This window comes from Coffea arabica, chromosome 2c (assembly GCF_036785885.1).
Source record: "Coffea arabica cultivar ET-39 chromosome 2c, Coffea Arabica ET-39 HiFi, whole genome shotgun sequence".
Lineage (NCBI taxonomy): Eukaryota > Viridiplantae > Streptophyta > Magnoliopsida > Gentianales > Rubiaceae > Coffea > Coffea arabica.
In genome coordinates, this window is record NC_092312.1 from 75930584 (window position 1) to 75944912 (window position 14329).

The window sequence follows — 14329 nt, forward strand, 5'->3', positions numbered from 1 at the left end:
GAAAGAAGAGAGAAGCTTTCCCACGTTTTATTGCAACGACAAAGTACCTTTGGATTCAGCTCGTGGAACGGAACCTTAGGACTATTTAAATTAGAGCATCGGATCTGAGGGTAAAAACACAAATTGAAGACTGCAGTTTCGCAGAAATTGTACAATGCAGAGAACCTTCTTGTAATCACATAGGAACTGAACTAGGGTATTAATTGATGGAAGAATCGATATTAACAAAGAATCAAACATATATAATAATCTCGGCTGACTTTAGGTTTGAGCCCCGATCATCAACCCACCCAATCTCCCAACTCCCAACCGACATTTATACACTGTTACAGGTCTTTATTTTTTGTTAAACAAATAATAATGTACTAAACGGTGCTTTAAAAAAAAAAGTGCATCGAAAACACTACTAACTGTTATCAGCACTCATCAATTCAATTCGAACTTTGTTGCTGCCAGCAAGTCGTGGAGGGTGGGGAATAGTCTGCGGAATCCACTAATGATTCGCCGGTCGGGACGGCGGAACTAACAATAAGATTCCCTGGTAGGCTTGTCTTAGGACTGGAGGAAAGAAACGATATATTCATTACAGAAAATACTCATAAAATGGATACCCCTAAAAAATAAAAACAAAATATTCGATTGTTTATATAATATATGACCAATGCCTAAACACCAAATATTCTATTCTATTCGATTCGACTCGACTCGACTCGTTAAAAGTTGTAACCCGTGACTCATACTCAGCTCTCAAGTGTTACAAGGCTTCTCGTTCTCTTCACAACTCACAATGCCCTCTTGCTTTCTATTTTTTTTTTTTTTTTTTTATAGAAGCTAAATTAAGGTAATCACGTTCTGGTCAACGATTTAAAGTCTTTCACGAGATTGCAAAATTTGGCTGCGAATAAATAGACAAAAAGATATTCTTTTATCGTTTGGAAAAAAAAAAAAGACAAAAAGATATGTGTAGCAAAATAGACCAATAAATGATTAGTTTAGAATCCTCAACGCGAACTACTAGCAGTAGCATATCCTCCCAGCGTTGATGCGGCCAGCTAAACATGCCACTCTTTGATTGATTCCAAAGTTGTTCGTGGAGAATGTGGTCCTCTTTCTTAGTCATTTCCGCTGCCACTTTTGTTTTTCATAATTGGAACTATCTTCTTTGGAACAAGTCACACAAGAATTGCACGTTACCTCACACACACCACACACAAGTTTTTCGCAATCCTGGCTGTCTTTCGAAAAAAATTATAATGAAAAACAGGGAGAAGATTGAACTGAATTTTGGCTGCCGGGACGAAATCACCTTGACTTTTACCTAGAATGGGTGGAGGTTTGTCGGTTCAATTCTTCGTTGGTCATTTAATATATAATATTGTCACTTTGAAACTAAGCCATTTTTCAGTTCTTGTTTGCACTATTAAACACGTAAGTTGGAGTTTGACATCGTGTTAGGGTTCGTTTGTTTCGGGTGAAAATGTTTTCCAGGAAAATATTTTCCTAATTTTCCGTGTTTGGTTGCACAAAAGTTACTGAAAACATTTTCTTATGTAAAATATTTTCACTCATCTTATGGAAAACAACTTCTCTTCCAAACTTACTGAAGTTGTTTTCCTAAATGCATGCATCCCGCCTGTAGTATGTTCCAAATTTATTGAAAACATCTTGTAATATGTTTTTTTTTTTTTAGTGTAAACAGGAGGATTCGAATTCAAGATCTCTTCCTTACACTCCCTCCCCCGTACCACCCAACCCAACCCAACCCAACCCTCCCCCTAGTATATTCAAAATAAAAAAAATCACATCCTGCTCATCCTATGCTAGTAATTAATTATATATAATAGGAACATTCTTTTCTAGAGAAACTTTCAGCAGTGAGAGTGCAAGATATATGTCACAATAAGCATTGCACGTGATTGATATTTGACACTAAATGGACAGCAATTTATTTATTGTTTAAGGAGATATTTTTTATTCATATATACATTTCTCCAAGATTTTTTAAAGTTAAACAATGAGATAAATTTTCTTATTTTGCATGGGAAGAAGTATGTAGTTATAATGTATAGAAAGTAAAGATAGAAATAAAAGTGAAAATATTTCAAAAGTTAAACAAACACCAGAAAAATGAAGTAAGAAAATATTTTCAATAAGCTAACCAAACATCTGAAAATGATGAAAGGGAAATGATTTTCATGGAAAATTACTTCCACGGAAAATATTTTCCCAAGGAAAACATTTTACTTCCAACCAAACAGACCCTTAATCCCTTTTCTTTTCCCTTATGTCGAGTTTTCAGACCCGTTTAAATATTTTGTCTTGTTCTCAACTTGCTTCTGGTTGCATAAAAGTAGATTTTAGAAAATCAAAATTCAAAATAAATATTTTTTTATTTTCAACTTTTTTTTGACTCAAAAAATTCAAAATTAATGTTCTAAAAGAACACAATAAAATAGTTTTTTTTTTCTTTTTTAAATTAAATCTTGATAATCAATTGAGAAGAAAGGCCAAAGATCCAACTTAGCAATTTCTCAAATGAATTAGGGCCAGTTTCAGGTTGTGGTAATTATTGAAAAGTACTTCACCTAATGAATTTTTAATAAAAGCACTTTTTTTAAATATATTTTTTCGATACAGAGTTTAATAAGTCTTGATTTAATAACTCAATTCAGCACTTAAATTTAATGCGTGCACATTTTTACATCTTTGGACGCATGTAATAACAAAAAATGGAATATCTGAATTGTTTAAATAGCATTGAATTTTTTAGGCACAACTTACTCCAAAGAATAAGTGATAAACTATTTACTCATCGTTTAGTGATAAACACTCACTGAATCTTTTAGGCTGAAGTTACTCCAAAAAAATAAGTTATACTATGCTATTTATTTATTGTTTAATATGATGTACACTCCAATGTAAATTTAGATTGCAAATTTCAGTTTTCAAACTTCGTGTTTATCAAATGCATCCTAAGTACTTATTACATTGGATAATATGTAATTTGAAAATTTTTAAATTTATAAATCTCTTCATTTTGTTCATAATATAACATAAAATGAATAAATTTAATGTTTTATTTTTTAAAACACAAAAACTATTTTAAATGCACCAAATTTTAGCTGTTGCTAAAATATTTTTAGCACACAAAATTATATTTTTTTTATTAAAAGTACTGTAACCCCAAAAAGAATTTAATCTTGTATACATTCATAGAGTACATACTAGCAAACATTGTTGCATGTACAAGAATTTCAATTTAAATTTAAATTGAAATTCGGTGACATTTATCTATACCTGCTTATGTATAAAATAAATCTCAATCCATATTTTCTTGTGAATAACATAAAATTTAATTTAAATTCAAATTGAGATGAGATGCATACATAAAATGCAACAATATTACTAACAAAAGGCCATAGAGACTTAATATAGAAGTCAATAACCGAACTTTGATCCAAAAATTTAAACTAGTAAATTTTGCACTCTAATAACCTCTTTCTATGTCTCTCAAACTACTGTGAAACTACTAATTCTACTCATAAGCTAACAACAAAAATGTAAAACTCCAGCTGCAAAATTTTTAAAATTCAAGGGAAGTAAAGCAATTTCAAATTGGGCAGGCTCCTCATTAACAATTAACAAAACATTTCTATAGTTGTATTCTGTGTTTTCCCTATTTCCAGGTTAGGCAAATTGCATTCCCTATTCCTTATTTTCTTTGTAAAGTTGTAATCTCAATTACTTATTTAAATCAGAGTCCAATAAATGGAATATCGAATACGCAGTCTTACATTTGACTCATTCCCTCTCCATATTTCCACAATTCAGTGCCTGTTCCTCCTTCTCCCCAGTTTCCTAGTGTATTACCACCTGATATTTATAGTTCAAAAAATCTCTTCCAAACCTAGGGTTTTGGGGGTGGGGGGGAGAGAGAGACAAGTTAGCTAAGAAATTTATTATTTTGTAAGAAAACATAAGGTCAGTAATTGTTCTCATTTGATTATCATGAGGGATGCGAATTTGGATTTATTTGACCCAAGGACGGCTGTGATGGACAGCTCCGTTTACTCTCCCACCAGCAGCAGCCTCGACCCGGATTTTGGGTTCGCTTTCAACGACAGCAATTTTTCCGACAGGATTCTCCGGATCGAGGTCTTGGCCGACGATTCACCCGACTCTTTTTCCGCCGCCGCCGCCTGCCAGAGTCTTGCCGATTGGGCTCGCTATCGTAAGCGCCCTAGAGAAGACATCAAAAGGCAAAATGGTATTCTCTCTTGTTGTCTTTGCCCTAAATATATTGTGTTTACATCTAGTATTTTCTGATTAATTAGGCTCTTGTTGCTGGCGATGATGGTTAAGTTAACACTATGCTTTTCTTATTGAAACTTGCTCATGATACCGTGGACTTCCGATTAGGGGATTTTGGCTCTGAGAAACTTAGCGAAAGTACCACAGAAATGCAAGTTTGGGATGATGGTTTCGGTCGTTGTGGCTTTTTTTTTTTTCAAATATATAAATAAAAGAAGGGGATGGGTGGAACAAGAAGCTGGAAGAGGATTGCGAAAGCTACAATTGAATCCTTGTTTAAGCCGAGGAAGCAGGCCTTTCACCGTTCGTTATGCTCTGTTCTGTTCTCGATATTTGGAGTGAAAATATGACTCTGCAAGGTTGTATTGAGGGATCACTCATCACGCAAACTGATTATTAAATGACTTGAAAGAAGGGTTACCGTTCTTTTTGAACTTTTTTATTTTTTGACCTTTTAATCTGTTGGTGTCAAAGAATAAATAACTATTTCGTGAAATTTTGATGTTGCTGAGTTGCTCATGTTTACTGGTGGTTACGACACCAGATATTTACATGGTTGGACGTTACCTTTGACTTGTGAGGCTGCTGTAACTAGAGACTAGCAAGAGTGCAGGACTACCGTGTTTTGGATATATGTAGAGGTGGCAAAATGGATAACTGGTTAGTTAATGGTTTTACTTAAATGGATTGTGGATGAAATCAATCCAATCCAATTACAACCCGTTGAAAAATGGATCTAAGCGATCTAGTTAACCATTTTATTCTCTTACAACTAAATTTATTCATCCTCCTTCAGCCATACCAATTTAGATGCCTTTAGTTTTTTTAACTCAGTCAAGTGATCCATATCATTTCTGCCTGCAGCTTCTGTTTTAGTCTCAAGTTTGCGTTCAATGACTCAAAAGCCGGCCAAAGTGTGGTCCTCTTCTAGCTTGTTCACCAACAAGCTCTAGCTTCTGTGTTGCCTATTTAGCTCTTTACTTCTTCTTTCACCGAGTCAAACTCAACCCAACTCACCTCTCTTGCCACTCGCTGGTCGTCACCATTAAGCCCCTTTCTTCTTTCTGTTTTGCACGTCTGGCTATGATTTAATTTCTGGTTCACCCCTCCGAGAGATCTTCTTCCCCTTATATTGCGGCATATGAAAATGACCATGTCCAAACACTTTTTCAGGCGGATTACAAACCCGACTAAATCAAGTTAACTTTGCATTCCCCCAACTGATTGCACTCGTTTTGCAACTTACAAGCTTCATGTAGCCTCAGCTTTGCAATTATCATCATCATCAAAGCTAATACCTCATCCAAGCTGATTCAAAAACTTGCCCTCATTAATTCCTGAATTGGAGTTGAAAACTAAAACAAATGTAAAATTCAGATATAAAAGCTTAGCAAAGTCATGTACATGGTTGTAGTGGCCAAAAGAGCAGCAGCTTAGACATTCCCACAGGAGCAATTGGAATTTCAAAGACCCGGGTTTCCAAACGGGTTGAATGGCTAAAATTTGAGCAGTTGCGATTATTACATGTTTGACTGTGTGAATGAGTGTGTAGTGTGTGGGTTAGTATTTGAGTGTGTGAATGTGTGTGCTAGCATGGCTGAGTAGCAGGACTTTTATGCTACTGGGTTTGTTTTTTCGATTATTGGTTTTACATGGATGACATGTATAATCCATTTAAATCCACTAACTTAGGTGGGTTTAAATGGTTATCCATTTAAAATCATTTAGGGTTTCTTACTCATCCAAATCCATTTAAGCTATGTTTAATTGGATGGATAACTGGATATGGATCCAAATTGCCCCTTCTAGATATATGTATTCTCCAAACTCTGTCGAGAATGCATTTGAAGTATATAGAAACTTGATAGTATGAAGATATTGAGAATGACGTATTTCTTTTGAATAAGAGTTGTACACTACATCCTTTGGTCATATTAAACTGATGTCTGGCAATGTTTGATGCTATAAAAAGAAGAACTTTTTCTTTTTCCCCTTTTCCAGGTTGGATGATTTGATAAAATATATTGAATGCATGTCTAACACTATTTAATGTGTTAATTCAAAGAATGTCATTGTTACTTTCAGTGGCTGAATGATTTGATGACAGATGTTGAACATGTAAGACTGTATGAGGCAATAATGTAAATACAGTTTGCTTATTTCTCTTAATGGCTGGATTCTTTGCTAACACGTGTTGAATGCTTATCCTTCTGAATGTGGTATTGATATTAACATTAGATTGCTTGGTGAGTGCATCAGAGCTAGAAGTTTTGGATGTTTAACTTATATTATCTTTTCTTTGACTTGTTTGTCTCCAGTTGGAATCTTTAGACAAATAGACTCATTAATTCATCAGATATTGGGTTTTGAATGTGCTTTTGTTTCGTTTTAATTCTGCATAAGATTGCTTAGACTTCCACCGTTTCTTATGCTGGTATGGGTTTTGCTGATTTAATCAGACATGTGCCACTCATTTGCAGCTTTGGATATCACCGTGTGTCCTGAGGAGCAGGTTCTTAACTGTGATCAGCCTGATGCTGACGATGTAATACGAGGCGAAAATCAGGATGAAGAAGAATTTGCAATGATTGAAGAATCACCCTCAGGTCTTACATGCACTGAAATTCCACATTTTCTTTTCCTTAATATCTTAGGACTGTTATTCTTTCCATTTAGTAAATGACATTTTGATTTTTTTTAAATTATGTTTTTCACCTTCTTTATCCACTTATGGAGACAGAAATCTTGCATTTAGTTGTTAAATTTCAAATATAGAAGTTAGAACACATAATAATAAGTTAAGTAATTGCTGCCTTGTCCTGTCTATAGTTCCTGTGGCAGACCGTGGAGAGTTTGGTCTTAAGTGCTGTTTTTCAGAGGTTTACTTGCATACACGTGTATGCTTATATATGTATACACACACACAAATCCTATTGTTTTAAGTGAAAGGCATACCACAAGTAAGGGCTACCCCCAGGAAATATCCATCAGTCTTCCTGCTTAGAAATTTCACTATAAGTCTGATAATTGGCTGGGATCCGTTGTAGATGTAATTCATGTTAAGGAGGAAGAAGAAATACTAGTTTTATGACTTCTGTGAAACAACTTAAATGTCTTTAGGTACTGTAATGACGTTGCTTTGTGCACTTGGTGCAGCTTGTTGCTCAAGTGAATGGAGAGCTGCAGTTTACGGCTGCTTTCTGAAGATGTATTTGAGTTAAAAGTTTCTACTTTTTCTTGCAGTATATTCAAAAACTAATGGTATCACATGCAAGAAAATGGTTTAAGATTTGCTGTTCATGTTAGACTTTCATAAGAATAAATTTGTCCTGGATAGATGTCGTTGCTCATTTGCTAGGATATTTTGTTCAATGTTGCAAAATGTTCTCGTAGTGATGCAAGTGCTACCTATTTCTAACTTGCAAAATGCTCTCTTAGTGGTGCAAGTGCTACCTATTTTTAACTTGCAAAATGTTCTGAAGTCTCTGTTCATGTAGCTAGAATAGTTCTGTATTGCAAAGTGGTCTGCCCATTAAGTCTGAAGCTTCATGCTGCTTGTATAGGAGATGAGGCTGCAAATAGTGATGATTCAAGTTGTGACATGGACTCTTCAAGAATTTTAAGAGTTAAGACACTGCATATTAGCTCGCCCATTTTGGCTGCTAAAAGTCCTTTTTTCTATAAGGTAACCATTGCCTTTGTTCTTTGCTGCATTTGTTATTGCTTTACAATTGGTGGATGATCGGTAATTTGCTTTTGAGTACATGTAGCTCTTTTCGAATGGGATGAGGGAGTCGGAGCAGAGACATGTAACCCTGCGAATTAATGCCTCAGGTATTGTTGTAATTTGGCATTTTTAATAGCTGAATCATGTTTGTTTTGGGTTCTTATCAGAGTAAAAGTAGTCATATTCCTTTTTCTTTCTTTGGAATGGTTGCAAAGGATAACTGCATGTGTTTTGAATGGAGTATATATAGTGGAATATATATAGATTGTGACTATTTTCTGATTAATACTACCGTCTATTTGTTTCTCCATGTTGCGTTGCAGAGGAAGCTGCCCTTATGGAGCTCCTGAATTTCATGTATAGCAATAGCTTAAGTACAACCACAGCACCTGCTTTGCTGGATGTGCTGATGGCCGCCGACAAATTTGAAGTTGCGTCATGTATGAGGTATTGTGGCCGTCTTTTGCGTAATTTGCCGATGACACCAGAATCTGCATTGCTATATCTGGAGCTTCCATCTAGTGTCTTGATGGCTGAAGCAGTACAGCCCTTGACTGATGCAGCAAAACAGTTCTTAGCTATTCGCTACAAAGATATAACAAAGTAAGTCACCTGGTCAATACACCTGTAACTTCCCTCCCGCGCAAATGGGAAAAAAAAAATAGTGGAGAAAAGAACAAAAATGTTTGTGTCACTTTTTAACATGTTCTTTTGTTGTGACTTTTTGTGATCTCCTACCGTTTTCACATGGTTTCCTTTTGTAGCAATGTTAAGCACAAAACTTGAGGATTTTCACTCTATATGAGTTTGCTATTGCAGCTAATGCTTACTGACATATGTTGGCTAAAAAGAAAAGGGTTTCCTTGCCTGCATGTCAAATAAGCTGGATATATTTGTTAAGTTGTGTTTCTTAACGTAGATAGTGGACTGACATCATATGAATAAACTGATGAAGTAAATTGTCCGGTTTTAACTTTTATTTTTTGACGTGGATCACCTTGGTTAGGTTTCAAGATGATGTTATGAACTTGCCTCTGGCTGGAATTGAGGCAATTTTGGCCAGTGATGATCTCCAGGTGGCATCAGAGGATGCTGTTTATGACTTTGTATTGAAGTGGGCCAGAGCTCATTATCCCAAGCTAGAGGAGCGGCAGGAAATTGTTGGCTCTCGTCTTAGCCGCTACATCCGCTTCCCTTACATGACCTGCCGAAAGCTTAGGAAGGTTCTGAATTGCAGTGACTTTGAGCATGAACTTGCTTCCAAGTTTGTTCTTGAGGCCCTCTTTTTTAAGGCTGAGGCACCACATCGCCAGCGCATTCAGGCAGCGGAGGATTCCGCCTCAAGTAATCGTCGTTATGTGGAGCGGGCTTACAAGTACCGTCCTGTAAAGGTGGTTGAGTTTGAACTTCCCCGCCAGCAGTGTGTTGTCTACTTGGATCTTAAGCGGGAGGAGTGCACGAACTTGTTTCCTTCTGGTCGAGTATATTCACAGGCATTTCACTTGGGTGGGCAAGGTTTTTTTCTGTCTGCACACTGCAACATGGATCAACAGAGTTCTTTCCATTGTTTTGGTCTGTTTCTGGGGATGCAAGAAAAAGGTTCAGTGACATTCGCTGTAGATTATGAATTTTCTGCAAGATTAAAACCAACAGAGGAGTACATGAGCAAATATAAGGGTAATTACACTTTTACTGGGGGAAAAGCTGTTGGGTACCGGAATTTATTTGGTGTGCCATGGACTTCTTTCATGGCCGAAGACAGTCTCTATTTTATCAATGGTATACTCCATCTTAGGGCTGAGCTTACCATGAGGCGATGACTCCTAATCCTATGCATTCAAGAAAGAGCTGCACTTTTGCCTCTCAGGACGATCTAGACTTCAATTAGTCAGAGGGATTGGAGGGGGCAAAGAAGATTGTGCAAAGTTGGCACCACTAACATTTCTCTGAATCAGTTTTTGGATGACATTGTAAGCACTCGTTATGAGCCAGGCTATAGGTGAAGGTTGTAAATGATATTTCTGGAACTTGGAATGTCTCGTCTGACCTGTTAAGAACGCTTTTTAAGAAATACACAGCCTAACCGTGAATTTTGTGATTAGTTTGCGTGATGCGTTCTTGTTCTTGTTTTTTATTTGCCGAAGCTGATAAAACATTTTGAGAGAGAGGGTGATTTTGGGTCGCTTGCTTTTACATATTCTGTGTCTAGCAGCAGCAGCAGCAGCCGCCGAGGCCGTAACATTCTTCTTGATGCTGGCAATGTCCTTTGCCTGGTAGGTATATAATGGCCGTTTAGTAGCTTTGACTGTTAAGGCTGAGGGCAGGTGATGCTCTTTTTTTTTTATTTTTTTTATTTCTTCAGTAAAATGGAGAGACAGATGCATATAAGAAAGGTATGCAAAATTGGAAAATTCGTTGCCCTTGAATCTTATTCTTCAGATTGGGTAGCATATTCCAACATATCATGAGCGGAATCTTTTGTGCCTATCTAGTCGAAGTTGAACTACTATTAATGGTTCGTTGGCTGGAAGGAATCCTTTCTGCTTCCTTCCCTCTCCACTGTGTTTCAACGTGTGTGTCACTTGGTATCTTTCATATTGAAGTAAAGGTAATTCTAATAGTAAGAATGGGGCTAGGAATTCACGATTGACCACCCAAAAAAAAAAAAAAAAAAAGAGGTAGTAGATTTTTACATCATTAGCAATAGAAATATTTATTCTTTAACAACAAATAGAAAGCAAGAACAAATGTTAAAAGGTATTTTAAGACAAGCATGTTTTTTTTTTCTTTCAACTCCTTGGAAAACACCAAGAGAGATACGTAAATCAAACATAAATTTCAGACCAATCGTCAAAAGCCGGCAACTTTTGACGACGACTCAGGAGACTTAACTACCCATGTTTGACAAGCATGTTTGATCACCAAAATTATGTATTTTGTTTTCACCTACGTCATTAGTGACGCACATCTCATAACTTTTTGGCCAATTTTCAATTTATTTTCTAGACATGCTTTTAACTTTTAATTTTAAAACATAATTTTCTCAATTGTTTTTTTTTTCAACATTTAGATTTTCTAAACCTAAAAAGAGTCAGAAATTAAAAGTTACAAGATGGTTGCTTCTTTAGATTTTAATTTTAACTTTTCAAAAGATCAGAATTAGCGATAGCTTTTCAATATATTCTTACTGATCGTAAAATTTGGGATTAATACGACAACTTACTCACAACTCATGTGGATTAGTGCTAGTACAGTAGTATGAGCTTAAGAATGGACTGCAGCTATAGCAAGGCCAAAACATGGCTCTCAAATTCTCATTCATGATACGAAAAAATCAATCACCCTTGGGAGGTGAGATTTAATACCCGAAGGGCATAATTGTCTACACAAACAAAATCTAAGGCGGCGGAGCGTCCACTTGTGTTTGTGTATATATATATATTATAATAGTCGTAGTTTCAACGCTAGGAGTAGGTATTATCTCTACTTCGCTGTCGTGTAGGCTGCGTAAAAAGTTTGGCAGTAGTAAATATTTCCACAGATATAAGGGGGGGGGGGGGGGGGGGGGTTAAAAAAAAAGAAGGGGCCAGCAGCTTCGCGACCTATTTAGGGTTTGTCTATTTCTATTTATCCAAATCGCTTAGAGTAGTCATCAATCCTAGGGTTTCAGAAGAAGAAGAAGAAAAAAGAAGAAGAAGAAGATGCCGAAGAACAAGGGTAAGGGAGGTAAGAATAGGAAGAGAGGAAAGAACGAGGCCGATGATGAGAAGAGAGAGCTAGTTTTCAAGGAAGACGGCCAGGAATATGCTCAGGTTCTGAGGATGCTCGGTAACGGCCGTTGTGAAGCTATGTGTATCGACGGCACCAAACGTCTTTGTCATATCCGTGGTAAGATGCACAAGAAGGTCTGGATCGCCGCCGGTGACATCATCCTCGTCGGCCTCCGTGACTACCAGGCACGTTCCTCTCTTTTCCCTGGCCTTTTTTTTTTTTAATATCTGATTAATATCTTTACTCCTTGTTTGTGTTTTCAGATCTTAATAATAATATTTCCTATACTGTTTTTTATTTTTTAATTGTTCCCGTTGCTGGACTTTTCTCGATTTTGATATGAAATCAGCAATAGTTGACTGCCGAAATTGTTTTGATTTGTGACGGTATGCCCTTTTTTTTCCCTTGTTTTAAAAAGTCTTGTGGCATGGTGAAGCTTCGGTGTTGCATAATTCGTAATTCAACGTAATTAACTAAACCCAAGTTATTTCCTTTAGACGGCATGAATTTTTGTACTAGACTCTAAAATTGGCGAATTGGATGTAAGATTCAAGTCTTTGAAGTAAAAATGTATAAGTTGGGGTGAGCTGGAGTGAACATGTCTGGTTTGATGCGAGTCTGCATAGATAGCTTCTTGAGCACAAAGGCATGGAGTTCCGCTTAGAATCAAATAGGAATTAGTGAATTCAATCTAACCCGGGCAGGTCAGTTTACTTCCGTCAGGGTGGTTAAATATTTTGGCGTGGGCTTATCCTATTATTGTTTATTGTGTGTGTGTGTCTTTTAAGCCTATGTAGTCAGAAATTTATCTATTGGGTTGTGAACTCTTTTTTTTTTTTTAATTCCTGGACTTTTATTGATGGTTATCTCACTCTTCTTCTTGTTTTTATAAAATATACAGGATGACAAGGCTGATGTTATCCTCAAGTACATGCCAGATGAGGCAAGGTTGTTGAAGGCATATGGTGAGTTGCCTGAGAGCACTCGGCTCAACGAGGGTATTGCTGGTGGACTGGACGAGGAGGATGATGGTGCTGGAGATGATTACATTGAGTTTGAGGATGAGGATATCGACAAAATCTAAACTCGTGTCCACTTCAACTTTGTTCTGAGGCCTTTGTTTGCCTTGGATTATAATTAGCTTGGGATATTATTATTTAATAGAAACTGTGAGGAGAGGTATTGATTGTGTAATGTTTGAAGTGATATAATGAAAAGGGTGCCTATGCGTTGTAGCTCATGTACCCAAAGATTCTGCTTTGGCAGCCTGGTTACAATAATAGCACGTTAATTTACATTCATCCATTATCGTGATTGTTGTGTGGTGTCCCTTTGTGCTTAAGGTTGGGTTTGCCTCTTATTGAAGCATATGTAGTTTCCAGTTGTTGGTGGATTGTGGGCATCACATTTACTTTTTGCTGGTTATTGAGGTAGTTTTTGCCAGTGGTTGGACTTTAAAGGGGTTATCTTGGCAGAGACCAAATTGGTTTCAGCCTTGATTTACCCATAAGTTGTTTACTTTGAGGAAAGGAGGTTACATCTTTCGCTTTATCATGAGCAGGTAAATGAGTGCTTTGAATGCTTGATGTTTTCTTCTTCTTTTGCATTTGAAAAAGATGTCTCATTTTGCCTGTAAGGCTGTACTACACATTTAATACACGTGGATGCTGGGTGTTTTAGCATTGAAATTGTACTTGATTCTGCCAACTGTTTGTGGTGGGGTGAGGACAGTTTTGTCGTCGCCTGTGTTTCGTGATGTCAACTAGTAGTAGCTCTTAGGATCCCTTCTAGAAGTTGTAGGCTGGGTTGCATGCGACATTGTTCTACCAGGTTCATTTGGTTAATTTAGTTTCATCTTGCTCCTGTTCAATCATGTCAACCTTGAGTCTGCTCGTGCGTTGCTCAAATTTTTGGAGACAGGAACCAAACCATCTAGATCTGTATGTATTTAGGAAGGAATTTTTAACAGAAACCCTCTCAACGGCTTCTAAACTTCTCGTTCTTTTTTTTAGAATTTTATATTTATTTTAATACAACTTAGAATTTTATATTTATTTTAATACATAAAAAGTAGTGGATAACCAACCTTATTACCAATTCATTAGAATGTGGTAGAGATGTTCCGACATATGATTGTTTCACCCCCCCCCAAAAAAAAAAAAAATAGTAAAATATTTAAAGTTAGCGGCAGGAAGTTCTAAGCCAATTACCTACTTCAATTTTGGTCAAGTTTTGCAGCAAAGCCAGAAGATATCTAAAGAGAGCACCTAATTGCTGCCCATTTTAGGAAATCCTGGAGCTCCCAAAGAAGAAAAATAGGGTGACAGGGCTGGAGTCAAGCTCAAGCAAACATTGAAGCCTCCCCCGAAGGCTCAAGTAAAAAGTCACTATTCCAGTGATTGCAAAGAAACTAGTTCTGGCACATGAGCTACAAGCCCCGTGTTAAGTTGTCGGATGGCCTACGGGCAGCTATTCCTACCAGACATCGGCGTCTGAAATGTTGTAGAACGACCAACTGCA

The 14329-nt window shown here is 36.8% G+C and overlaps 2 protein-coding genes across 4 annotated transcripts; both read left to right on the forward strand.

Moving 5' to 3' along the window:
• The first annotated feature begins 3700 nt into the window (after positions 1–3700).
• LOC113728155 (BTB/POZ domain-containing protein POB1-like) lies at positions 3701–10139 on the forward strand. Of its 3 annotated transcripts, none has more exons than XM_027252686.2 (6): positions 3701–4267; positions 6792–6917; positions 7875–7996; positions 8082–8145; positions 8362–8641; positions 9045–10139. In XM_027252686.2, exons 1-6 carry the CDS (start codon positions 4009–4011, stop codon positions 9856–9858), a joined length of 1665 nt encoding a protein of 554 aa, XP_027108487.1. In that variant the 5' UTR covers positions 3701–4008; the 3' UTR covers positions 9859–10139. The 3 variants fall into 3 exon arrangements, with proteins under 3 accessions (XP_027108487.1, XP_027108485.1, XP_071932707.1); XM_027252684.2 differs by having other exon boundaries at positions 3869–4267; positions 6771–6917; positions 9045–10077; XM_072076606.1 differs by lacking the exon at positions 3701–4267 and adding an exon at positions 4539–4670 and having other exon boundaries at positions 9045–10077.
• Positions 10140–11600: 1461 nt separating this feature from the next.
• On the forward strand, positions 11601–13110 carry LOC113728158 (eukaryotic translation initiation factor 1A). The gene is made up of 2 exons (XM_027252689.2): positions 11601–11994; positions 12711–13110. The coding sequence occupies exons 1-2, from the start codon at positions 11740–11742 to the stop codon at positions 12891–12893; spliced, it is 438 nt and encodes a 145-aa protein (XP_027108490.1). The 5' UTR covers positions 11601–11739; the 3' UTR covers positions 12894–13110.
• Positions 13111–14329: the final 1219 nt, after the last annotated feature.